The 27,409-nt window shown below is 40.9% G+C and overlaps 1 protein-coding gene across 1 annotated transcript; it reads right to left on the reverse strand.

Moving 5' to 3' along the window:
* Positions 1-1,988: 1,988 nt before the first annotated feature.
* GPI (glucose-6-phosphate isomerase) lies at positions 1,989-26,893 on the reverse strand. Its single transcript, XM_030512533.1, has 18 exons — positions 25,942-26,893; positions 21,254-21,344; positions 19,542-19,610; positions 16,549-16,668; positions 14,480-14,563; positions 14,245-14,391; positions 12,394-12,465; positions 11,629-11,673; positions 10,760-10,813; positions 9,759-9,819; positions 8,152-8,195; positions 7,784-7,936; positions 7,290-7,419; positions 6,853-6,929; positions 5,332-5,460; positions 4,711-4,786; positions 4,560-4,626; positions 1,989-3,014 (listed from the first exon to the last, which is right to left on the reverse strand). Exons 1-18 carry the CDS (start codon positions 26,058-26,060, stop codon positions 2,891-2,893), a joined length of 1,662 nt encoding a protein of 553 aa, XP_030368393.1. The 5' UTR covers positions 26,061-26,893; the 3' UTR covers positions 1,989-2,890.
* Between the last annotated feature and the right edge of the window lie 516 nt (positions 26,894-27,409).

A 27,409-nucleotide genomic window follows, 5' to 3' on the forward strand; every position in this document is an offset into this window, starting at 1 on the left:
AACCAGAAAATGCCTCCACTGCACTCATAACTCTCAGAGATAGATTTTTTAAATCAATTAGAAAGCAAACATATTCCTCCTTTAATCTCATACCTACACAGTCTATGTTAGGCATATGTCCAGTGAGAATGCAGTATGAATTTAACATAATTTTCTTTAAAAATGTTAGAATTTTCCCTTGAATACTGTAGTTACCCTCTCAATAACTGTTATAGATGAATTCTGACTTTGAAAAATTATGATTATATGCATAAATCAGCATTGCAAGTATAAAGATGGTATTTTATATACATATATCATTAACTACCTACATTGGCTGATGCATCCCCACACTGTCCTTCCCCAGCAGCCTTCAAAGGGAACATACGTCTTGCTAATGCACTGGGCTGAGCATCAGGGATCTCATCCAGCTCATGGGTCTGACAAGTTTCTGCTTACTTTAGGCACACTACCACCTTTCATTCTCTCTTGTAGCATGTCAGTACAGTTTCATCAGGGAGACCAGCCATGCCCATTGCACTTCCCCATTTAGAACTGACTTGGTCAGACCTTCTCATTACTAGAGCATTATTTACCAAAAAATCTGTTTTGTTCTTGCAGGAATCAGCAGCCTTTATATTATACAGAAGGATTGAAGTTGTGGTTGCCCATCCCTGGCAGCATTCAAGACCAGGTTGGACAGGGCTTTGAGCAACTTGCTCTAGTGGAAGGTGTCCCTGCCTGTGGCAGGGGGTTGGAACTGGATGAGCTTTAGGGGGTCCCTTCTGACCCAAACCAGGCTATGATTTAAACTGATTCACTAGAGCTGGTGGCTGCCTGAGCTCTATGTGGTTTTTATGCCCTCTCATCCTCCAAACATAGCCGCAGTCCATTCCTCTGCACTTTGTGATCTCTCCAGTCAACTGCTGCCGGGGAGAATCTTCTGTTAAAGCTTCTTTACAGACACTGCGTTTGACTAGAGCTGTGAGGCACTATGCCATGGAGCAGCCATTCTCACTTCTGACCGTCCCCACACACTCGCGACGCCAGGGGGCGCGCCGGAACTCAGCGGGAACGCGGCGCCCAGCGCATCCGATGGGCAGCCTGCAGGGCTGGGCCAGGAGGCATCATGCTGAAGGGCGCAGAAGCCGAAAGCAAACCCCTCAGACCTCCTTTTGCTTTGGGCGAAGGTGAAGTGCTTCCGAAAAATAACTTCTACTTTTAAAAAGAAACAAGCCTGAGGACTGAGTCTTGCCACTGCAAGATCACTGCTGCATTAGAAACAGCACAGCATACACATGGTGCTCTCCTGCTTTAGGTTTTGAGATGAAGGGTGATAAGAAGCACGCAATGTGTTACAACTGGGGCATGGTGCCCCTGGCCAGGGCAGAGGGGTTATGACTAGATTATATTTAAGGTCCCTTCTAACCCAAACTACTCTGTGATTCTATGTTATATTTCTATATTTATATCAGTAAACTCTGTGCAGGGAAAAAAAGGTTTTGGAAACAATACTAAGCTCAGAGAAGAGCAGAATAGATACTGCTTTGCTTTCTTTTTCAGAAGGACAGGTGAAACAAAGGCACTGGAACAAAAGAGGCTTGACCATTCAAATCATGATGGGTATCTAAACAAGATCTCACTTCATACCTACCTCTATAGAAAGCAGAAGCCATGCATTAGCACATGCTTTTACAGAGGTGGATAAAAAGTTGAAGACCTCATACAGAAACAGATGCCTCCCTCTAGTGGACTCTATTTTTGTGACCATGTTTTATGTGGGAAAATTGCTTTATAAAGTTGAATAAACCAAAAGCAAGTAAGCACTATATTCTGAGTTTAACAACTCAAATTCATGCAGGTAGAGCCATTAGTGTGCCACATCTGCAAGATTTGCCAATGAATCTGTGCTATAAAGACATGCATTAAGAGTTACAAGCTCAGACCTTGTAGTCACAGTAGCCTTTGTCGTGAAGAGTTCAGGATATGAGAACCACAGTTACCATTCATTTTCCTTTCAATGCTTTGTCTTACCTTTATTAAAGGTGTTACAGAACAATAGCCACAGCATGCCAGTCTGCTAGCAAAGGTGAGTTAACAGTGGTAGAGAATAAAAGAGGGTATAAGCACGTTGTTCACAAAGTTATCTTGTTGATTTGGAACAGTGATGCTGACTTCAGAAGAGTGAGACAAACTGCCTCTGGAGGATACCAGAAAAATCGTTTCTTCTGCAAGCGATCAAGCTGTTGCATCAAACTCTTGAAAACTGGAAAATCAGGGTATCACTGGCACTCCAGGAGCTTTCTTCCTTTTTGGATAGCTGTCCACACAGGGCTTCCAAAGCGTATGGAAAAATCAGATCTTTTATAAAGATTAGAAAGCCTTCCTTTTCACAGTAGCATTGGATAACAACCTGTATCTTGCTCACATACATCAAATGATGCAATCTGAACAATCTACAGCTGTTACACATTCTAGTTTCCAGCTTACAGTAGAACCAGTCCAAAGAGACAGAAGTTACTCAGCTTCAGAGGACCTTACACAGTCAGTGAGGCAAATGTTACTAGGTCTGCACTTTAAAAACAGAGTGAAGAAGTTTTACTCATCCATCATGCCTTTTATTTTCCATTATCAGTATGCGATCATCTTTAAGGAAGTGAGGGATAAGAACTGAGGAACATACCAGACGCACTTTACAGATTAACAGCCACAAAAATAGGAAGCAACTATACAATCTCTGGACTTCACAAAACTAGTCTTCATTTGTAATACTTGACGCAACAAGATTAACTGCAACAAGTGACACTACATCTGTAAAGTGCTATTTTGTTAGAAGTGGCTAAAAAAGCACAACTACAACAGATTTGGGTGTTCGGTGGCTAGACTGTCGATCTCCTCCAAATCTTTCATTTCAGGCTCTGTGTTTTTTGATGAAATTGATGAGCCCATTTGTTGAGCTATCATGAGATGTCACTGGAGCATCTGACTCCAGTTCAGGTTCAATTTTCTTGGCAAGTTGTTTTCCAAGCTCAACTCTGCATTTATAAAAGCAGGAGAAGAAAGAACAACAACATTAGTGCTAACAACCTACAGTATTTACTGTAAGCTACTGACATTAAAAATAAGTGCCAGTTGAAAGTAACTTGACAGTGGACACTATGATCAATGTTCCCCCTCCAGTAACTGACAAAGTTAATATTATTCAACTGTTGCCATTCATGAACAACTGGAGCTCTCACAGCTGCTTAGCTGAACAGACAGCTCTCAAATTACAGGATGTCTGAAGAGAAAGTTCTGTTGTAAGAGCTAAACAGTCTTTTCCCACTCAGTACTCATTTGTGTTATGCAGCCTGCCTCAATGCATAATGCATTCAGCTTCCTACTGTTCACTGTTGAACCTGTCATCACTCAGAACACTGATTTGCAGCACCAAGACAATAAACAACAGATGAGTTGCAGGCCTGAAAGCCTTCCCCAACTTACAGCATGCTGTTCAAGAGTTACAGCTACAAAGGCTAAGGACCTAGCGTATTCCAACAGCTGCAAGAAACTAGGCTGGTTCCACAGTATCCCCACATTCCATAGTTTTAGATGCCATTTTGGGTTTTGACGTATTACAGTAAAAGCTGTACTTACTCCTATCCCACACCTGATCTCAGTTTGTAGCATCAGCTATGGATGTCTATAGACATCAGCTTTTATTAGACAGTCTTCTATTTACAGTTTCTACTGCAATATTTTAGTTAAAGAACTTGCTATGGTAACATAGCTCTAAAAACATTCACAAAAAGCAATCCTTCAGCCGTTTAAGACAGTTTAGCGTAAACAACTATTCTAGGCCTGCAGAGCAAACTCGCTCTTCAAAATAATCCCCTACAGCATAAAACCAGGTTCCACCCGAAAAAATCTCACTCATTTCCCAGTCTCTCTTTCTCCTGCCAAGTCTTCATGCAGTATGTTGCACAATTAACATTGCTACAGATTAAAAACAAACTGATTAGCTTGTGATTATGTCTTCTATTTTTAAGACTGACAAACTACTCATAAAGCTGCTGCTCTCCACATGGAACTCTACCATGAACCTTGGTCACAGGTGTAGTCTGCATCAGACTTAGGGTTCCTGTATATGAAGACATCTGCCAAGAATTGTTTATCTCCAGTATAGGAAAATTAGGAGGCAGCCAGTCTTTTGCTTAACAGATGCCATTCAAACTGCCTACTAAATGTTTCTAGAAGTAATTATTTTTTCCCATTCTATAAGGGAAATTATTTTCCCTTTCCAATTCTCAGAACAAGTGTTCTGCCTGCTTGACTGTTTTACTCATTATTACCGCCTATTTTCTGGATTCATAGTATTTTTTTAATCAAACAAAACAAAGGTCCTTAGCTACAGTTGTATCTACAAAGTGATTATGCATGGCTGAACAAGGATACATGGTGACTTACCCACTGCAAATCTGTTTCATTTAAAACTCTTATAATCAGTGTAACATTTACTTTTAATTGTCTTTTCTCTAAGTCATGACAGATTAAGGAATACCACAGTGTAAGTATACAAGAAACATATCAAGGAGACTTACCCCCACTGGTCATAACTGTTAATATCCCAGACAATTCCTTGAACAAATATCTTGTGCTCATACATGGCTGTAAGCAGAAAAAGAGGTTTATCAATTAACTTTATCAGAAAGTCTTAATATGCATTCACAGATGAGAGATCTATTTACTTACCAATGATGGCTCCCAGAGTGAACGGGTTGAGTTTTGTAAACATGATTGAATTGGTTGGTCGATTTCCCTCAAAGACCTTTCAAAACAAGAGTTACATTGTTATCTAGTATGCTCTAAAGCTTACATCAGAAACTTGAACTTCGCATTTCCTCACAGCCCACATGGCACCAGCTGTAATTGCAGCAAAACCAAAATCCTGAAAGCTTTAAAGGATAACAGCTTCAACCATAAAATTGTATCATTTTCATGTTGTATTAAAAACACAATGCCAAAATGTTATCTCCAAGCAGTATTACTAACCACTGTGGTCTACAGGAAGTAAAATACAAGCCATTATCCTACAGCCAGTGAGAGCTCATCTCTTCTGAAAGATAGCTCATCTTTTCTGAAATGCCTCAAAAGGCTCCCAGATCACCGTGCTTTATCAATAATACCAGACTGCTCCGCAAGACCTGGCAAACTGTAACACAAGCTTCACAGCTGTCAAGACAATAGCACTTGACGGCCACCGGAGAGCACTGCCCCATTAGCAAACTCCATCGAGCAGCAGACCGCCACAGCGCCCTCACCACCACAGCATCTAGCCAGAAGCAAGCTGTAAAATGCCAAAGCCTCGGTTACCTTATGGGGAAGGAGCTTCTCCAGAGCATCTCCACTCAGTCCTGCTGCTTGAAGTTCCTTACGAGCTTCATCAGCAGTCTTTCCTTTCATCAAGGCCTCAGTCTGAGCAAGGAAGTTGGCCAAAAGGATCTAGCAGGTAGAAATAAAAACATCAACTCAAGCTACTGCTTCCTTAACTGGAATGTAATACCTAGTGCTTGAATCTAGACCAAAACCTAGACTATAGTTACAGCACTTGTTTTTAACCCTATGGCAGCAAGATGTGTAGTACTTATAGCGCCTGCTACTGCTTTTTACCTCCGAGTGCCAGGACACTTGATTACTCTCTTAATAGTACATGTATTCATAGACAACCAGGACTGTTTTGCAGAGCCCTGCCCCTCATGAAACTGACAACAAACAGCGAGCAAAAAAAAGGAGCCACAATTTCACACAGCTCTTTCACCAAGTATAGCCTATACTTTGTCCCATGCTACACCACGGCTGTAGATTCAGCTGGATAGGGTGCTGGGTCATTAATCTAGATGACACTTTATCAAGAAAGGCTGGACCAGATGATCCTTCCAAGGTGGGATTCTGGAATATGCATGGAATGCAACAATTAGTCAAAGGAAAGCAACTAAGAATACTTACTCTGTACGAAGGAAAACCACAGCATACCATATACCAGTTCTTACCAGTCAAGTTTTTAGTCTCCTATCCTTGCCTAATGTTAACTTGCAAATTCATGTGTACTTTCATCCCACCCACTACATTGAGGATAATCTCTTACTGTATATACAGTTGAATGAAACCTTTTCTCCACTTTTGCAAAGCCATGTTCTTCTAAAACTTTTGCCTGGACTTGGTATTACTTGACAAAAAATTACTACTACACAATTTAATAGAATTTGAATTCTGATATTATGAAAAGATTGCAATTTAGTGAGGAAATATTCTTTTTCTGAAGCATGCACTTAGTAGTAGACCTGGATATGCTTCCACCTACAAAACTTAAAATTGTTCGGCAGTTCACTGCAAATCTTCAGTCGGATGATATATTAAACTAAAATTGGGCTTGTTAAAAAATATCTATGTGTAGAAGGCTTTCACCCTAGCCATGCTCGTATACTCACTAAACTTTGTCCCCAAACAAGACTTGAAAACTTCCTCAGAGATGCTGCTGCATCAGCTCTGAGAATTTACTTCTACTCTGCAAGAACTCCATTCCTTACAATTCCTACAAGGAGTTTTCTCTCCAAATACTTAATTGGTCAACTCTCTCCAGCCTCTGTAGGCCAACAGGCCGCACCACTGATCTGCCTCAAGAACCGCAGCTGCAGTTTCAAAAACAAAAATACAACTCTATTAGGTAAAAGACGTAATTACAATTAAGATCTTTTCAACCGTATTATGAATGTACAAAGAGTCTATCTGTAGAGCTTCAAAAAGACATTTATAAATCTTGCACACTGCAATACTGAGTAAGCTTCAGTGCCTTCAGCCACAGTAATATGAGCGCTCTGACAAAGAGCTTATTACCTTGTGATGCAAGCCATTTCTGACTGGATGCTGGGTCTGGACTGGGATCAGGAAGTCACAAGGAATCATGCGAGTCCCTGTAAGAAAAGGCACATTAATAACCCTGCAACATGAATGCCTTAGAAAAAAAACCTTCAACTCTCAAAGCTACTGGAAGACTCATCCATTTAAAAAGCTTTTTAAAAAAAGCTTTTTTATTAACAGCAGGGGGAAGTGACAGTACAGGTCAGTTTTATCTTTAGTTGACCCTCCTTATTGTAGGGTTAAAGCCTGCATCTTGTAGCCTTCAAAAGCCATGAATTAATAACACCACGGCAATGTGATGCTAAGTAATATAGGAGTCCAACCTTTAAAACAGCATCAAATCTGCAGACTTACAGCTTCGTAGCCATTCAGAATTGAATTCTAAACTAAGGTATTGAATAGTTTCATTTTACCTTGATGAATGAGCTGGTAAAAAGCATGCTGCCCATTGGTGCCAGGCTCTCCCCACACAATAGGGCCAGTATTGTAGTCCACTCGAGAGCCTTTCTTGGTAATGTATTTGCCATTAGATTCCATATCACCCTAAAAGAAGGGAAGGGCTGTATCACCATTCTTGCAGAACCACACAGTATCAGTACAACTTTTCCATACATACTTCAACTATAGTAAGTGTTGCCTATTTATAAAGACTTCATAAAAATCAGGGATAGAGCTGCTTAATTTATGGACATCAAGATAATGAAGGTCTGAGGGGAAAAAAAAAACCCAACATCTAAGTTAACTGAGTAAATAAGCCAGTATCAATCATGGCACCAGCCTCTTTAGGCCCTTGATAACATAAGTGACTGCAATTTTAACCTAGAAACACGCACTTAGGCTCTAGAACCAGGATGGAAGTATATCTACATACTTGCTTCTTGAAACTATTACTCTGTCTGAGCCTTACCTGCTGGAAGTAGGCAGCAAAGCGGTGCATGTATTGGTCATAGGGCAGAAGAGCATGGGTTTCACATCCATAGCAGTTTATATACCAGATCCCCAGCATGGCCAACAGAACAGGCATGTTCTTCTCCAGCGGGGCAGTGTGGAAATGATTATCCTATGTGACACAAAGGAAAAAAATTACACTTTTGATAAAGCAATTGTCATTCCTCACAACTCTTATTGTTTTGATCCAGGGAGAACTTCCCAAGCACAAACATTTTAAAAGCATTGAGAGCACATAAGAAGCTGAAATTCAGAAACCAACCTGCCTTCAGTTATCTTACTAACAGCTCTGAAGAGGAACATCTGAAATAGGCATCACACACTCACCATCCAGTGGGCTCCTGAAAGCAGGCTCTCAAAGTTGTCAAACCCTGAATGGAAAAAGTCAGTTTGAATTTACTATTACAACTCAAGCTTCATTTTCCTCATAGAGACAATTGTAAAACAGTTAAAATTCCTTGTGTGCAGCAAGGCTCCCAATGACTATTTGAGTTTTAAGTTGCACTTTAACTTCTCCTGAGATTTGCATCCTATAATTCCATATGCTGTTATGATTGAAGCTTCAGAGCAAGTCCAATTTCATGAAGCATACTTCAAAAATGTTTGCTTAAAATCCTCATTCAGACAGAATAAGCAACTAGAAGGAAAACAGAGGCATGTATTAAGGGGTACACAGTTTTCAGCAAGTTTGAACACTTGTTCACTTCACCGCTGCAGTGGGAAAGACATCCACCTCAAAAAAATGAGGGCAAAGCTAGTACAGCAGGGATTTCCATGGTGGTCTGAGGAGAAACAACTGTAATACGGTTTTCTCAAACAAAGGGTATTTAAATCACTATTCATTTTCACTAATGAGTAGTTTAACACCATCCTTTCCTGCAAAGCCACATATCCTGATTTTCACATGGAGATGAAGTGCTTAGCCATCAAAGAAGCAGCTCTACCTATGGTCAGAAGCCAGCTTTGGGAGGTGAAGGATTTAAGAGTAAGAAGTGCTGATAGACTGGCATGTCAGCCATGAGCACCAAATCTGTCTGACAGCAGAGATGAACAGTTTATTACAGACAAAACAGTAAGTGCCTGAATGAAGTTTATTTTGCTGTTCACATAAGTTTTTCTACACATGACAACTCCTATTCATATAATTTCAAAGCCACCAAAACCAATGTTTTTCTTCTAACCTCAGTTTAATGGAATTCTAGCTTTTATTTAGAAAAATAAATGACATGGCTTCAGACTTTAAGTATCTGAAAGAAGCAATGAGGAAACATGCAAGGCTGCCAAACAACCTGCTCACCAGCAAACAGCAGTTCTTTGAGCTCTTTCACATTAACTGTACTCTCCACCTGTATTTGAGATCTGGATCAGAAATGCCCATGCTACAATACCAGTAGGTGGGAATTTGTTTCAAGGGTGTATGTTTGCTCCACAATCAACTGCAGATAGAAACAGCATTCCTGTATCATCAGGCCCTATAGCCTAGAAGAACAAGTACTGGGGACAAAAGGAAGTAATTGGAGAAGGAGACAGTTAACAATGCTAAACAGAGCTCATATGCAGAACTGGAGACATAGGACTCTGATGTTTAGTATGTACATACCCACAGAGACCACTCAAATAGTTTACGAACATCAGTTGCAAGGTCTGATTTTCAACACTGACATGCCTTTACATATAACAGGCACTTTTGGCTATGCAAGTGACTCAAGAGATGGAATTTGTCTATTTGTACTCAAGCATGGGTAACTTCCAAAACTGCATTTGCAGTACTAAAATCTCAACCCCGTCATTGCATTGGATTTTTTCACACAGCCAACCACCCAGAGAAGGTTGGGTAAAATAATATTTACACCAAATCTGATCCATGATGCACTATCATTAATGTATTCCATAGTTACATTCCTGAAGCAAACAAACATCATAGGAATACCTACCAATATGCAGGGCAATGGAGAGACCAATGGCAGACCACAGAGAATAGCGGCCACCAACCCACTGAAAACAAGAGACCGGTTTAGACAGGAAAAGTGCAAGGTTTTTAAATTCAAACTTTTTCAAACTCTGAGGAAACAGCAGTGTGTGCTTACACTATTTTCAGCAAAACCAGTATTTCTGGTGATAATTCACTGTATATTATATGGTATGGTCAAGGGAACCTGCACTTTACAGTAGCTCCCTAATGAATCCTTAAGTACACATTTTTTGGGACTTTAGTTATCCTACTCATCCAATTTGCGCCACATCTATTGAAGATCCCTTGATTATTCCAACGCCCTTCATAATACTAAAATTGCACCTTGTATTAACTGCTTTCCTAATGTCACCCCTCTACTGGTAAAACATGCTTCAGCAAGATTTCGACACTGTCTAGGGAAAGGTAAGGCTCTATATACACTTTTAAACAGTAGCTTTAGAAATCTAGTTTGTCAGGCATATAGTCAATGAGGCATAAACCTACCTGTTTCTAATTAAGTATAAGGGCCAAGACACGGGCAATATACTTAAATTATGCATCTGCTACAAAATATCAGATTAGTCTCCCATTTCTGATGTTTGACCTTTACAAGCCTAGATTATACACAGCAGACCCCCACAGTCAAATGTCACAGCTTATAATAACTACTTACATAGAGGAATAACCTAAGACTTGTATCTCCTGTTACCCAACAGCTGATTAGACAGCCAAGAATATAGAAGACTCCTCTTCAGACCTTTGACTGCAGGATTTTAATGGAATAGCCAAGAGACAAGACTGTTTTGCTTTTGCTGACACGTACTCAGTTTAGCTGCAAGTTTTCAGATGTTTCAGTACAGAGTACAACTACTATAATTTCAGTGTTTTGGCAGTTTTCTGACATCTAGTTAGCATTTTCTGAAGCAAGTTAGATTATTCTAACAGTTAACATCTACCATACAACATTAGATATTTACTTACATCCCAAAACTCAAACATGTTCTCTGGGTCAATTCCAAAGTCTTTAACCTTAGGCTAGAATAAAAAAAAAAAATTATCCACACCATAAGTAACCAACAATCTTTAGAAGCTTTATGACTAGCAAATAAAAAACATAAGTTGGATACCTATTAAATACACAATTTCCCAATTACATCCTTGATTTGAAAAATACATAGCATCCATCAGAAAAAAGTGTACCTTCCTTTCAGAGATCATTATCACTACTCAGCAATCTCAAATAAAATCAGTGACATACACATTTTCTAATCAAAGTGGCAATAGCTAGGAGTTGAACTGACATTCAGTTTACATTTGACAGAACCAGAATGGAAGAAAGGGTCACCACAGTGACAGCCTTTCAGTTACTGCACAGTCTAAATGCTGTTGGTCCTTTTACTTCATCCTTTTGCATGAACCACCACATCAAGCTACATTATGCTCATCATATGCTACAAATTATTCACACAAACTACCTGCATCACTTCAGCACTTGAGGAGTCTAGGAGAGTAATATTTACATAACTCTGTTCACACGCACTTAAGCAATTACAGGTAACACTCATTAGTAACAGGGCAGTCATTTCAAGTATAAGAGATCTGACTTCAGATTTAAAGCTCCAGCAGAAAAAGCACAAATCTACAAAAAAAGATCCAATCCTGATACAGTTCATTACCCTAGAAGTGTTTCATTTTTTTAGTAGAATAAAAATATGCTTCCTTTCAAGAGAAAGGCTAACTTTTGGTATTCAAGTAATGGTATCTTAAAAGGTAGGCTTCCTTACAGGATTTTAAAATGAGGCCATATTAAAGGTATATAGAAGAAAATAAAGTAGATTTGTTATACTTACAGCATTGGTAGACAAGGCAACAAAATGCTTGGCCACAGCTGAAGGCTTAACAAAAACAAACACAGTGTTAGATCTAGGATGTTAATTACATTGAGTTCTGTTCATAAAGCTGATCTGCTACCATTTAAACAAAATACTGTTGATTCTCAGAAGTTATTTTTGCATTATCAACTTTCAAAGTTCGAAGTCCAGCCTTCAAACTATGTACAGCTACCCTGACTGGAACACGCTAAAGACCATCTTAATTACCGGAGCAGGCAGAATCTCCTTTTTTCTCTTAAAGGTTAGAAATAGGAGAGAAAGAACCAAACGCAAGGTTTCTATTCATAGCACAGCCATCTGCCACAGAACTGTCAATATATCACTCCAACCATAACTTCATTTCTACTTTTTAAATATTTGCCAAGAATTGGAAGGTAATGCCACACAGACACCATAGTCTTGGCTTTTTGTATCAGTGGTTCCACTAAATTATTCACCAGCTCTGAGGCAAATGTGACACTATTACTTAACAGGCAGGATTTGGGGGAACAATGCATGACAACCATTTATAATCAAAAACTAATGGCTTCACTTTGATCGGACATACAGCCTGTCACTAACCATGAAGCACCGAAATGATATACATACAGTATTTGCTGAGCTATACAGCTTATGCCTGGGCAGCCATTGGCTCTGCTCCAAAGCACACAGAATGATCAGAGAGAAACTGCACAAGAAAAAGCTGTTGCATTCCATTACACAACCCAAACATATTAGACTTACATCATTAGCAGCATGTAAGAACCACTCTTTGGCCGTTTCTGCATTGGTGATAGTTTCTTGGGTGGTGAAAGTCTGCCCATCAGAAAACAAGGAAGTATGTAAAACACTACTTAAAATTGAAAACAGTTCAGGCTACTAAAACATCACATTTCAATAATCAGAGAAGAGCAACTGCAGATAATAACAGACAGCTGCTGCCACATTTCAGAAAAAAAAAAAAAGCAAGCTTATCAGTTCAATAAAGACTATTGCTGTGAGATTTACCTATTTAGTTTTAAACTAGCATGTATCTGAAATCGGAATATGTATTCCCCATTTCCTACCTTCCCTCTCCCAAACTGTTATGCAAATCCTTGAGACTAAATTCTCTGCTCTAGTGTTTCACTAAATGCAAAGTTTTACCATTCAAATAGAAAGGAAGTAATTGAGTATCAAAACAGGATAATCTAGCTTGATTGTTGTCTTGTCCTTCAATTCCTAGTTTTTCATGTAGGAGCACTCATTTCTCCTAAGACTCTTGCCATAATTTTGTTCTGCTGATTAGAAGACGACATTTTGCTGCTTCATGAAGTGTTCACAGAAGTTCAGTCATGCAGTTTTGCAAATATCTACAACCATTCTGATTTACTCACCCATCAAAATCTAGCTTTAAGGGTGAACACTAGATTGAACCCAGTCTCATCCATCTCAGAAATATTTCATTATGAAACACAAGCCTTTTATGGAAAACAAAAAAGTGCCATTCATAGTCTTCCAAATATATCCAATTATCTAACTACAGTCTGGCAAACAGCAATGGAAATGTTACTGTTTTAATTTGGCAGTCTTCTAAACCTTTGAACCGTGATCCTTGATCTCAATTATTCAAAGTGACGATTTGCATTAGTTTGTGAAGTTTCTTTATTATTCTATAAGTTGTTGCTTGGCTACAGTATTGCCAAAATAAGATAATGAGCACCACCGTAGAGCATGGCCAACATTACACACACATTCACTTGTTACAGATAGTCTTCAAATGTCTGCCCATCAGAAACAGCAAAAAGTTCTACTGTGCTTTACAAATGAAGGCAACCCAAGTTACATAACTATGAAGTCTTCATCAGTTTCCTCTGCTGACAGAAGCATTCCTCAATGCAAGATGGCAGAGCAGTTGTGTTTATAGAGCAGTTAACAGCAAGGCGAGACTTGAAGGCAGCTATTAAGTCTGCATCCAGAAATAAGTGCCATCTTGGCCACTTTGTAAGCAAAGAAGCTTATTTTTTAATAGTGCTCAAAGAATTCATTTAAGTTATTTAGGTGTAGACATATTGTTACTAACTTAAAACAGAATGAAGATATCCAACCTGCATGCAATTAACACAAAACACTAATGCAGAATCTGAACACTGTTAATAAGTAACAGTGTACTTAAGAAAGAGGACGAAAAGTAACCTTGAATAAGACTAAGGAATCAGGCAACAAGATCCTGAATTAAAACAAACAAACAACAAAACAAAAAAAACCCCACACAACAAAAAACAACAAACTACATAGGATCTGACACTCCACCCAGTAAAATAAAATCTTGTGAATAAAGCTGAAAACTTGTGTTGACTAAGAAACACAAGTTTCTAGACAACATGAAATTGCTCACAGGTCTTTCTTACAGGTTAAGTAATTTTCAGCACTTGACTTCTGGGTTTCCAAGTATTTCCGCAGCAACACAAGCTTGCGCTTTAACTTCAGGATGAATCATAACAGGCCTGTTTAGAAATAGTCCCTGATCTAGATCTTCCTGTGGACGTATCTCTATTCTGACTGAATCCTTTACAGTTAGAGAAAGTCATACTCCAGTGCTTGTACTAGACATACCTTTGATGCAATGATGAAGAGCGTAGTGTCTGGTTTAAGCTCAGCCAAGGTTTTGGCTATATGAGTACCATCAATGTTGGATACAAACCAAACACGAGGACCTCCCTTGGAATATGGTTTCAGAGCTTCAGTTACCATTAGAGGGCCCTGGATAGAAGCAACAAGATTTCATCTTCATTGCAAGCATATACACACACAAAAAGATCTGGAAGATGATGTATAGAAGTCAGCTTACCAAGTCAGAGCCACCAATCCCAATATTGACAACATCAGTGATTGCCTTCCCAGTGTAGCCTTTCCATTCGCCACTACGGACTCGCTGTGAGAAAAACAAAGAATATTGCCATGACTATTTTATACTTAAAGTTAGTGATCCTAACACTGGAAATGCGGTGTTTTCAGGCATTGTTGTAGGAAGTCTCTGAAGACAACTTTCAAACTTCTAGACTTTAAAGCCTACACACAAAGCTACCTTCTTAACTCAAGATTTAGTTATATCCAAGATAACCCTTCATTAAGGGTTAGAAGTCTAATGCACATATTTAAAAACGCACTGCAGTATCAAACTCCCCTTCTCTGTGGACTGTTGTAGCAATTACAGTGTTGACAAGAGCAAAAGAAAGAAAGCTGAAAATTAGTATTGGGCATTGAACTATTTGCAACAAATATCAGAACCTGAAGGGGTTAAGTGTCTTTAATTAGAAGCAATTTTGCTAACTAAACTGGAAGACATTAAAATATGAATAGAGCCATGCAGATAGCAATTTACTGGCAAACCAAACATTCAAAAAGCTTTTCTAGTGCATGTATGTTTGCATTAAGATTGATTTCTGGGCAGGTTTCTGTACTATTCTTGTCATTTTAACAGCTACTGAGAGTTCTGACAAACAAAATTACAATCATTAATTAATATCCAAACACTGCATTGGATTTTGCCCATCAGGTACCACCCTCTGCATTAAACTTTTTCAATCACAAAATTAATCTTTCTAGTATCATGCACACTTCTACATACATTCTCCAACACTAAATCAGTTCTTTTACAACAAATCACCTGGTTATGCCGATAGCTGCTCTCCTCCACAGATGTTTAAGTTAAATCTTACAGAAAATCCATTTTTAATATATACCATTTCTGTAGCCTGTAGATCATGTTTTAAAATCCCATCTGCTTAAGCGAGTAAACTGAAACAAGCATCTTTGTTAATCTTTCCAAATGAACTGCTTAACATGACTTTTATTTTGCAGAGAAGATACATCTGCATGGAAAGCAATATTCACCACCAAAATCTTAATTAGTGAAAAACCATACTGTGGAAAACACACCACTGAATTTCTGTAGCTAATTCAGTTCTTGCATTATCTGAAGAAAATACCAAATTCAGACTAATTAGCATTATTGTGGTTTTGGCATTTACCCATTAGGAGCTGGACACAGTCCAGGCTCATTTTGTATAGGTTAACAAGCATGAGTTGGAAGCTATAGCAGCCACTACCACCTGGATAAGACCCAATTAACCAACTGTAGTTCCTCAGAGCCATGTTTAAAATGCACTAAAACTGTCTGGTGAACTTTTACTTATTAGTTTTATCACACAAATTTGACTTTGTTAGAATACCAAGTTCTTCAGAGCATTTCCTCAACTGATCTGACAACACACGTACATTTTAAAAATGTACAGCATCAACAAAACCAATTAATGATGTTTGAAGATAATGCTTAACTGCTGTATTTAATTGGGCAACAACAAAAATTTCACACCACTAAAGCTGTAACAGAATAGAATCATAATGGAATCTGACATAAAACCAGTCTAAGAAACTATTCAAGTAGAGTGTAATCAAATTGCAAGTGAGCAGGAATCTCCTACCTCTCTGATTTTACAACAATTGACAGAGGCAGTTTCTACTTGATAGAGACAAGAAATTGAAAAGTTAGCCAGAGATAAACCAATATCTGAATGGTACTTAATAACTTACAAGACTTCTGAAGTAAGTGCAAGATTACTGTGAAAAGAGCAAGATCTAGAGAACCCATTAAACAAAAACAAAAACAAACAAAACAAAACAAAACCAACCAAAAAACCACAACCAAACCCAAAAAATCTGAACTGGAACAGACAGAAAGGAGCAAATCATACTAAAGCTCTAAACCCATGCTTGAGCCAGAACTATTATTAACCTCAAACAAGGGCACAATAACTCACGTGAACCAGCCCACAATCAGTGCTTCACAATACACATAAGAACTTAGCTAGGTATAGAGTAATTATATGAAAAATAAGCTATGGTAGTATTTTATACCTGGCAGAAGTGTTTCATTTTGTCCAACACTTTGTTTACTTCTGGAACAACATCCTTCCCATCTACAAGTATTGGCACATTGGAACGATTTCTCAGAGCAATATGAAGCACAGCTCGGTTCTGAAACAAGAAGGGAAAAAAATTTATGAAGCTATTTCCAAATTATACCCAGGGGCCTCGATGCTTCATCCAGGAGACAGTACAACCTTCATGGCTTAAAAATTCTTTAGATTAACTGGAATTAGTAGAGCAGTAGTTTGTGGGTAGATGTGTGTAATACACACTCATCACCAGTTATCTAAATCACCTTCTCTTTCATAGAATTACTGCAGAGGGCTTACCAAAGCACAGTCTGCAAAGTAAACAAATAGCTTATTTGTTTACATTGATAAGAAAGCTCAAGATCCCTTGGAAAGCACTTTAACAACTGAGGGTCAGAATTCAGCAACAATCAGTACTCGGTGATCTTAATTATTTTGGCATGCTTCACGTGTACAAGAATGAACTTGATCCCTGTTAACGACAACACTGAAAATCAATTATAACAAGCAGCTAAAGTTATTTTCTCTGGCATTTTCTCAATTACTCTGAGTAGTCTATTTCATATAGGAAGAGACAAATGCATACTTATGGATTTGACAAAACAGAATAAAACAGCCATATTATTCTATCCACTGCTCACAATTAAATGTTCCCTGAATACTGACACACCAGATATATTGGTGACAGTTGTGTTGGGAAAAAATCTGTTAGTATGCACCATATTATATTAATTCTCCAGTTATACCCAAGTCAAAGCATTGAAATCTGGCCTGTCATTCACCTGTTTAGGAGCTGAACAGCTTGAATCTAGAATGAAGGAGCTAGTCAATACTAATGAACAAATTAAAAATGAGTCTGCTCTACCTCATTGTTCCCTGCTACAGTGAGAGGCATTGTGAGACAAAGACAACACAGACAATACAAACTGCCAAGTTATGATTTAAATACCAAATGCTAATTCAAAAATCATTGAGTCTGTGGTTACTGACTTGGAATATGAAAAAGCTCTTTCAGTTGCTAATTATCAAAGTGTACCCACTTGTATTTGGGGTTAACAGAGGTAGGTTTTTTTGCAACTCAGCCATGGAATGCTATTGGACAAATACTCTCCCTATCCAGCTTGAGGGAAGCTTTGTCTTGACAAGAGAAGCAGTCATATTTGAACTGATGTCTACTGTTAAATGGAAGTATTTTCTAAATATCAGGTGGACTAAGAAGACTGTTCCCATAACGAGGGGTTAGATATGAGTTACCCTGCAATGCACTGTCTTTGTGCCTTATCAAGCTGCAAGTTTTAACTGATCTGGGACAAACACCCAGCAATGACACACTTGGATGCACTATAAAGAATTTCCACATAAGCACACACCATGCAGCCAATGCCTGCAGCACCAAATACAGACAAGTCTTAAATACTTGAGACAAATAGCTAAAAACGTTCTAAAACAGAACAAGAGTAGTAGACAAGTCAGCTCTTGCCATTAAGGAGCTCCCTTCTGTCTTATTGCTTTAGGTTTATTCAGTCATGCTGTTTGACGACATCCTGTTTTTAAGGTCTCATGACAAATTTTACATTGTCTACATGCTCTTATTCCAGAGCCAAACCAATTTGATTTGGTATTCTACACAAACAGAAAAAAATGAAGCAAGCCAAATCTAATTCTAAGTCAACTTCTGACTGTAAATGAGAAACAGGCTGATAATGAGAAGATATTTCTAGACTCATCATGCAGGTAACTGCTACATGAAATTGCCGTATCAAGACAGTAGCAAAGCAGGGAGTTAGCAGAAGCTAAATACATGGTTTAGTATTGTATTTAAGTGGTTTCGCGAAAATTACATCCTTCTGAGAAGACTTCAGCTCCTACATTTGCTCTCATGCAGACAATGAAGAGTAACTCCATAATATATGGTCAAAGATAGGCTAAACCTGTAGCAATTTGTTATGAGGCTAGCGAGAGGCAGTATCTGAGGAGACAATTCTCCAGGTAGGTTTAAGACATCACCTTCTTTTCTGCTTCCATTTTTCACTAGCCAGAATTGCTAGTGAAATTGAAGGCATTACTGCAGAAAGAAAAGGAATCATATCTCCAATGAAGCTTTATCTGTTTGTGCATTGACAAACAATACAATGTCCAACTGCTGAGTTATTTTAAGCCAACAGCTTGTGCAACAGCTACCTCAGTCAATCACCCAAGTCAAAGGAAATACTGATTTCTGTGACTTTACCTCAAACATACTAAATAACCTTTAATTTTTAAGGCTGACTAATAAATCACACTAAAGAGTTTCCAGGTTTTCCTATTTTTCATTTCAGTAGAAAAGGTGTTTTTGGTTTTCTGTACATATTGGTGAAGATTTTAATGTAATTACAATCTTCATATCTGCAAAAAGAGGAAGATACTCATCCTTTTACTGAAATAGGTGGCTAATTTCCCCAAGATTGCTTATAGGCTCTACTGTTAAACATACCAAAAGACAAGTAGCATCGACAGCCCAAAGCAGAAAGTCTTCCACAATCGTCACTAAAACTCTGTAGGAAATTTACTAAGCTTTATGATCACCAACATCAGGCAAAAGCATACAAGGGATAACTGGAATGCAATTCTCTGCTCCATGCCCATTGCAAGACCTAACTTATACTACCCTCTCTAAGAGGGAAGGGAAGACAAAAAAAAAAAAAAAAGAAAAAATGTATCACCAAAATCTCTAAAATTAAGATGTGTGTGGAAGGGAGGATTGAATAGCTTAAGTCATACACATTTTCTTCTGTCTTAGTCAGACCTGTAAGAATTTCTCATTTAGGTAGTACAGCAAGCATTAGAATCATTCAGCATTCCAAAGTACCAATTAGAGTAAGTTGTTTTCAAGATTTCTTACACAGATGCATGAACATCTGTAATATATAGGCACAACTGAAGAGGAAGACCCATGGACAGAAATAAGTTTACCTCCGTGAAGTTGATCTTCTCTCCACTGAACATGCGCTCTCTGGCACTTTCCACACCCCTTGACTTTGCCTGAAAAATACAGGAATAGATTTCTCTTAAAAATAGTAGGAAGCAACATGCACTACAAAGGTCCAGCTACATCAAGTATGAATGTTTACCATAGGACAGTGAAACAAAAATGATATTAGATTAAAAGACCCACCTGATTCTACCTTCAAAATTCTCTTCTTTTAAAGCAAGTATTATGCAGGCTGTTCATTGCCTTGAGAAGTTACACAGTAACATGTGCTGAATGACCAAGATGCAATAAATCCATCTTAACAATTGAGTTTCATGTTGTCATACTACTGTAAGATTCAGTAATCATAGAATCATAAGGGTTGGAAAGGACCTTAAGATCATCTAGTTCCAACTCCCCTGCCATGGGCAGGGACACCTTGCCCTAAACCACATGGTTCAAGGCTCTGTCCAACCTGGCCTTGAACACCACCAGGGATGGAGCATCCACAACCTCCCTGGGCAACCCATTCCAGTGCTTCACCACCCTCACTGTAAAGAACTTCTTCCTTATATCTAGTCTAAACTTCCCCTGTTTAAGTTTGAACCCATTACCCCTTGTCCTACCACTACAGTCCCTAAGGAAGAGTCCCTCCCCAGCATCCTTGTAGACCCCCTTCAGATACTGGAAGGCTGCTGTGAGGTCACCACGCAGCCTTCTCTTCTCCAGGCTGAACAGCCCCAACTCTCTCAGCCTGTCTTCATACGGGAGGTGCTCCAGCCCTCTTATCATCCTCGTGGCCCTCCTCTGGACTCGCTCCAACAGCTCCATGTCCTTTTTATGTTGAGGACACCAGAACTGTACACAGTACTCCAAGTGAGGTCTCACGAGAGCAGAATAGAGGGGGAGGATCACCTCCTTCGACCTCCTGGTCACGCTTCTTTTGATGCAGCCCAGGATACGGTTGGCTTTCTGGGCTGCAAGTGCACACTGCCGGCTCATGTTAAGCTTCTCGTCAACCAACACCCCCAAGTCCTTTTCTGCAGGGCTGCTCTGAATCTCTTCTCTGCCCAGCCTGTAGCAGTGCCTGGGATTGCCCCGACCCAGGTGTAGGACCTTACACTTGGCTTGGTTAAACTTCATAAGGTTGGCATCGGCCCACCTCACAAGCGTGTCAAGGTCCCTCTGGATGGCATCCCTTCCCTCCAGCGTATCAACCGAACCACACAGCTTGGTGTCGTCGGCAAACTTGCTGAGGGCGCACTCCATGCCACTGTCCATGTCGCCGACAAAGATGTTGAACAGGACCGGTCCCAACACCGATCCCTGAGGGACACCACTCGTTACAGGTTTCCAACTGGACATCGAGCCATTTACCACAACTCTTTGCGTGCAGCCATCGAGCCAGTTTTTTATCCACCGAGTGGTCCATCTATCAAATTGATGTCTCTCCAATTTAGAGACAAGGATGTCGTGTGGGACAGTGTCGAACGCTTTGCACAAGTCCCTTGTACTATCTTATAATTTCTTCCTTTTTTAAAGTGAAGAGTAGGAAAAGTGATTTTGCTATGGCTATTTTTGCTAGGACACATTTTTAAAATGGGAAGCACTACCTGGTCTAAGTCTTCGGCTGAATCAGTAGCCAAGGAAGGGTTGTAAATAGAGATACTAGGCTAAACTGAAGTTTTATTAATTCAACATTTTAAAGAGTTACCAGTTCCATCAGCATTTTCATCACTTCTTCTGTAACAAGGTTCTTTGAATAATCCAGTAAGACATCCCCATGATCAGTATTCAGAGTCAAGCTGTCAAAACAAACAGGGTTTTTTAATTGCAAATTCCTGGAGAACAACTGTTTTAAGCAAGACTATGATAACTCCTCAATAGATTACGAAATAATTTGAATCTAGTTATACTAAGTAAGCAAAGATGACCTGAGGGACTGATGTGCCCCACAAGTTTCATAAAATGACTTACTAGGGTGTTGTTTTAATTGAAGACCATGGTTTTTAATAAGCTAAATTATAGTGTCCACTTTCTGCTTGAAAGTCCAAATACAATGAAGCACATTTAATGCATAGCTGGACATTCTCATTCTATTTTCACTAAGCCACTAGCACTCTCTAGCAATAATTAGCTTTTCCCTAATATATCATAGGTAAAAAGCTTACCACATTCTTTTGCTGCTAAAAAAATTAAACTGTCTTCCTACAGGTCCTTTCAACAAATATAGTTATTATTTTATATGGTAACTTGAACAAGCATGATTTAAAATCCTATACAACTTCATGTACAGAAACACTCTGTCAACTACTCCGCACAATTAAACTCCCATTTGTGCATGCTTTAGTCTCACTAACCCAGTAGAAGTCTCCAAGTTATTTTACTAATCATCATCTATAGCTATAGCCTACCACTTCAAAAAACAAGCACTTTTGGGTTTACTGCTGAGATGAAACACAGAAATGGTAGTCCAATAGAAATCAAGTGAGCCCATTTGTATTTACTAGCTTTGTATCCATGTGAGAAGTTGTACAGTCCCTCTAAGTCTTTTACAGCACAGTTTTCTACCCATTTCTTCTTCGCACTAATTGACATCCAAAATACACCTTTACTCTAAACTGGAGAGCCCAAGTTCCTGAAACAATTCAGCAGGTCTTCTATACAAGCACAGAAGGCCCTTTGTATCTTACTCTCTTTCGCTCCACCTGCACAAGCCACAGGAAATTGCATGCTTCTAAATTCTCCATGCTTCCACATTCTTCACTACCTCCCCTGCTTTCTCCTTCCCAATATTGAATACAGAAATATGCACTGTTATTTTAGTGACTATGTATGCCAGAGACTTCACAGGGACAAACCATGGCCTAATTGCTATTCCAAACAGATATAATATGAAAGAGCAAGCAAAATTCTGCCAAGAAAGAATGAAGCTGAACTTGTAATAACAGCAATAATCAGCAAAGCCTACGCATTTGGGTGGCTTCATTAACTTGAGGCAAAAACATAGTAATGTGCCCTTTTTCTAGTCCTAAAATACAAGAGATAGTAAATAAGGAAAGGAAGGTGTCTTGAAGCATAATCTTTGAAGAGCGTTTCTTTTATAGGCATGAACACAAGGCAAAGAAGGAAAAATAGTATCATAACTGCTAATCACAGTTCTCTTCACTGGGCTGCAAATAGTAGTCCTGAAACCCTGACCATCCGGCACATGGGTACCTGGAATACAACTAGCTAAGAGAAGGATTGTCACCTCTCACCTGCCAAATTTGCTATTTACTGGTACAGTACAGAAGAAACATAAGAACAAGTCCTGCAAGTCTGACTATTTATAGACAGGTCTCAGATTTGAACACATTTTACTAATGATACATCAAGGCCATTAGTATAGTGATACTACTTCAGTTTAAAGAAGTAGAACTCTTAAAAATCTCATCTACAGTTTAATATAGAAAAATAGTCTTTCCCAGTATTCTACTCCATTAACATGAAATCCTTACAATCTTGTGTTTATATTTACCTGACATACACCTTACTTCTAGAGTTCATTTTTATTTTACTTACATGAATAAAAATCAATCTCACTAGAGCTAAAAAACAAAGCATCCCATGAAGTTCTGGCTGCATTCAAACCACTATTCATTTGAAGAAGCTGCAGAAAGAGGGCATCCCAAGACATTTCACACAAAAAAGCAAGCAATGGTTACCAGATCTAACTTCCCACACACTGTGGAGCACATAGCATGCAACATAATCACATCTTAAACCTTTACACCAAGGGATCCACACTTTTTTAAACAGAAGCCCCAAACCCTGCAGCTCAGTTGCATTCTGCTACACTACCTATTCTGCAATGCAGCAGCTAATGGTAGCACTACCCAGGTGGAACAAGAGCTTTGTCACGTAAGCCACATCCACATTTAAGTGATGCAGCCCTTAATTGAAAGGTCACCTGCAACATCTCAGAATGGTTTTATCTCTCAGCTAAACACAAACTAAAGCTGTATGCAATCCCTAAATGTATTACTACACATGGATTCCCTGGTAGAATATTTTCCATTTAGATTGCAGGCTTTTTCTGATCCTTCATAATGGACAAGCCAGCTAGCAGGAGTGTAATAATAGTGCTTTATATTCTACACTACCTATTTGCATCAAGAGTACCTTCATCAGCATCCAGGTATCCATTAGCTGCTGACTTTTATGACAGCTGCATCAGATCAGTTCTAGCCCCTTCATAATAGTGGAGTTTTTCATGTTGTTAAGATCCACTGTTCCTACCAGATCTTACATTTGGGTGACAAAGAAAGCCAAAGGTATACCTTATATATCAAAGGGTTGACTACACTCCCAATCAGGAAAACAGGAGATACAAATTCTGAGAAAGACAACAGGAAGAGAGGATCTTCTATCTATATTCTGTAGCATACAATCAGCAAGTGTAATGTTCTTGTAATAATATTAACTAGATACTTGTTTCTCAGACATAAAATACTCAGATTGTAAGTTATTCACACCAGTCTGAAATTTCTCCAGAACCAGTATCAGGAAGCACTTTTACATGGGTGGGTATAAATTTCTCTTTTCCTTCTAAAGGAAGATAGATAATCAATGATTTTATGACAATACCCAGCAGAACTAACTGAAATGTATTAACAAAGATTAACTTCACATGAAGAGAGAGGTGCAAACCAGAGAGGACCCTGTGGCCAGCCCTCCAGACTGCTTAGGCTTTCAATCCATGTTAACCACCATCATCCTGCTGATCTGGCTTGAAGTGGCAACCAGTGAGATGTATACAAGCAGATCTGTCAAACCAACCCAGGCTGTCAGTTCTGCAATTGTATTTTGGTATTTCATGATTAAAGTGGCAGCCAGTGAGATTAAGATGCAGTGCTATCCCCAAAATAGGAGCACTTACTTAAGCCATTCTGGAAGGAACCTTGTAACAAATTGTTTCATTTTACCTTTTGATTTATTTAGCTAGTTTGCTTCAGCTTTCCCTTGTTCCAAGGATGTTACCAAATTCAGACTCTTCAAATATAGTTGAGATAACGAAATCTTGCAACCAGAACTAGCTGTATTAGAGAAAAGCTAGTAGATGTGTAAAAGATAATATCAATAAAGTTTTTAACATTATAGAAAATCCTACTAGAAGAGCCAGATGAAGTCAACATTCCAAAAATTTAGCACACCTTTTCCGTCAATGCAAATGACATTCTAAGTCTCATCTACTGGTGTGCAGGACTCCATATGCAATGTTTAGTTTCAATTTAAGAGATATCTAATGAGCTCAAAACAAAAGTCCTTTTATCTAGGATAGTAATGAAAAGCTTGATACCGCAACAAGTCTTACCCGAAAGTTTGAGAACAGAAGCAAGCTTCATCTATATTACCCAGGCTCACTTTAAAACTAAGTCAGGAACACATCTATACACTATTACTTTCCAGATTGCTGGTATACTCCAACAATGGAGCCACACGCAACTTCTGAGCACAGTCTCTAGTGTGCAGGATGAAGCCGCCGAACATTACCGTACTGCTTCCACTTACTTCCTCCTCTAGCTAAAATGTGTTGCAATGCATTTGCTGCAACGTGGATAGCATGAAGCAAAGGAAGGCTAAACCTGCTAAACATCCCTCTCCTTCCCAGTCTCAGAGCACGAGTAAGCACCGCCGTACTCCTGACAGGTAGAGGCACATGGATGGATGGTTCCTCGTGATTTTATCGCGGAGCTTATCATGACTAAGCACACGGGTGTGAGAGACTGAGAAACGGAGGACCCACAATGCCGCTGTGCGATCCGCAATCCGGCGCTGTGCTTCCCGGCACGTACCCTGCTGCAAGGATGAGTCAAGGACAAGCGGGCTCGGCCGCCCTCCTCGGGGGACGCCGGGCAGCGCCCCCCCGCCCGCACCCGCCCCGCTGCCCACGCCGCACTCCCGGCAGAGCGCTGCAGGCCTCAGGCGCATGTGCCCGGCCTGCCGTGGGCCCGCGGGCGGCCGGCACGGCTTCAGCCGCCCTCCCCCCGCCCCTCCGCACGCCGGCGGGAGCGGCAGCATGTGTGCGCGGTGATTCCCCCCTTCGCTCCCCCGCCGGGCCCCGCTCCCCTCCCAGGACCACAGAAACAAGTGGGAGCGCAGCGGAGCTCCGCCCGGCCCCGGCGCGCTTGAGGCGGGAGAGCGCATCCCGCCCGCGGCGAGGCCCCGGCTCTCCGGCAGCGCCCACCTGACGGAGCGCGAGAGACAGCGCTACACAGCCCCAAGCAGCCCCGGGCCCCGCACACGGAAGTGCCCGTCGTGCCGGCAGCCTAAGGGCCCGGCGAGCCGCGGTGCTCGGTGTGGAGGGCAGGGGCGACTGCTACCCCACTGAGCCGCGGGGGAGGGCGAGTTCAGCCTCACCTGAACTTCTGGAAGCGGTCCTTGTCGGCCTCGAACAGCTGCCGCAGGACGAGCTTGGAGGAGTTCACCTTGTGCCACTCCACCAGCTTCTTAAATTGGGGGTCTCCGGAGAGCGCCATCTTAGCGGCCAGGGAGGGCTGCGGCGGACAACAAGCACTGCCCTGGAGCGAAGACGACAAACACCGCAATTGCCACCGCCTCCGCCTTTATAGTGGCGAGCTCGGCCTCCTGCCGCCGGCCCCGCCCCGCTGCGGCCGCCCCGCCCGGCCGGGCGGTGGGATTCCCTCAGTTCGCCTGCGCGGCCCCGGGAGGGATAAGTAGCGGCGGGGTCTTGCAGCATTTGGTACGGCTGGTGGCTTCCGCAGGGGGCTCGCCGGCCCTTGGGGCTGTGCTGCGCTCCCCGGCTGTAAATCCCGTGCTGAGAGGAGAGCTGTCTCCCCTCCACGGGGCACCTGTGCGCGGCGGCGGGCGCAGCGGTTCGGCGGGCCCTGCTTGCCCACCCGCCCGCAGGCTGCGACAGCGGTTGTGCCAGCGCCGTCTAGGTCCATCGGGAATGGGCTGGGCTAAAAACAGTTTTTTCTTCCGGGGTTTTCATCCTTTGTCGGGCCCACGGCCTGGTCCAGCGTGGTCCAGCTGAGGGGTGCGCGGGGCATGGGGAGCGGTGAGGGAAGCCGCCCGCTGCGTGGTCCCAGGCCTCAGGGTAGGGAGGTGGCTCTGAACCCCGCCTGGCGTTGACAGCACCGTGACACCTGTGCTAGCCCTCTAATGCCCATAGGGTGCCCACCCTTCCTGCCAGCAGCATCCACCCGCTCCTTCAGATGGCCCTACCACGGCACGCTGGCTGCCCCGGTCTGCGCTCCGGGGCCTTGGCTTCCCCTGCCCGTTGCATAAGGAGCTTAACGCGGCTGACCTGCGGCGACTGGCGGCCTGCGCCATGGCCCGCTGCTCTGAATGCAGGGCAGGCGGATGAGCAGCTGCGCCGTTCTTCAGGAGGAAAAAAAAGACTGTTCTGGGTACAAAGCAGAACGTTGTCTAAACACGGGCATGTAAAAGAGCATGTCAGATTCCAGAGATTGTGCTTTGCGGCTTAGGTGAATAAATCCCAGTGAAGTCATATTTTAAGCACCTAAGCCCCCTTATGGATCTGAGCCCAAATTGGAGTCACAGAGCGTGAACTTGACTCAGATCACTAAGATCACAGCCCGTTTTCAGCAGCAGAATCAGCATCTTGCTGCTGCAAAGACTTGCTGCAAAACAAAATTCTTACTTGATCCTTAATTATATTAGCAAATCTGTACCTCTAATATAGTGATAATAGACTGTCTAAAAAAAGGCCCTTCTTTACCTCACACTTGCTTGTTTCTAAGGTTTATTTTTCAGAATTTAAGTAACTGTTTAATAGGCTAAAGCCTTTTTCTCCAGCAAAATAAATCTTAATAACCTAATATGTATCCAATTTTTTTACATT

This window comes from Strigops habroptila, chromosome Z (assembly GCF_004027225.2).
Source record: "Strigops habroptila isolate Jane chromosome Z, bStrHab1.2.pri, whole genome shotgun sequence".
NCBI lineage: Eukaryota > Metazoa > Chordata > Aves > Psittaciformes > Psittacidae > Strigops > Strigops habroptila.

Excerpts from the sequence above, each read along its gene's own strand:
- GPI (XM_030512533.1), bottom strand. The coding sequence starts at position 26,060 with ATGGCGCTCTCCGGAGACCCCCAATTTAAGAAGCTGGTGGAGTGGCAC. Across the intron at positions 14,564-16,548 it reads AAATGAAACACTTCTGCCAG|CGAGTCCGTAGTGGCGAATG; the intron begins GTATAAAATACT and ends TTTTTCTCACAG. Across the intron at positions 11,674-12,393 it reads TCTTACATGCTGCTAATGAT|CCTTCAGCTGTGGCCAAGCA; the intron begins GTAAGTCTAATA and ends GTTTTTGTTAAG.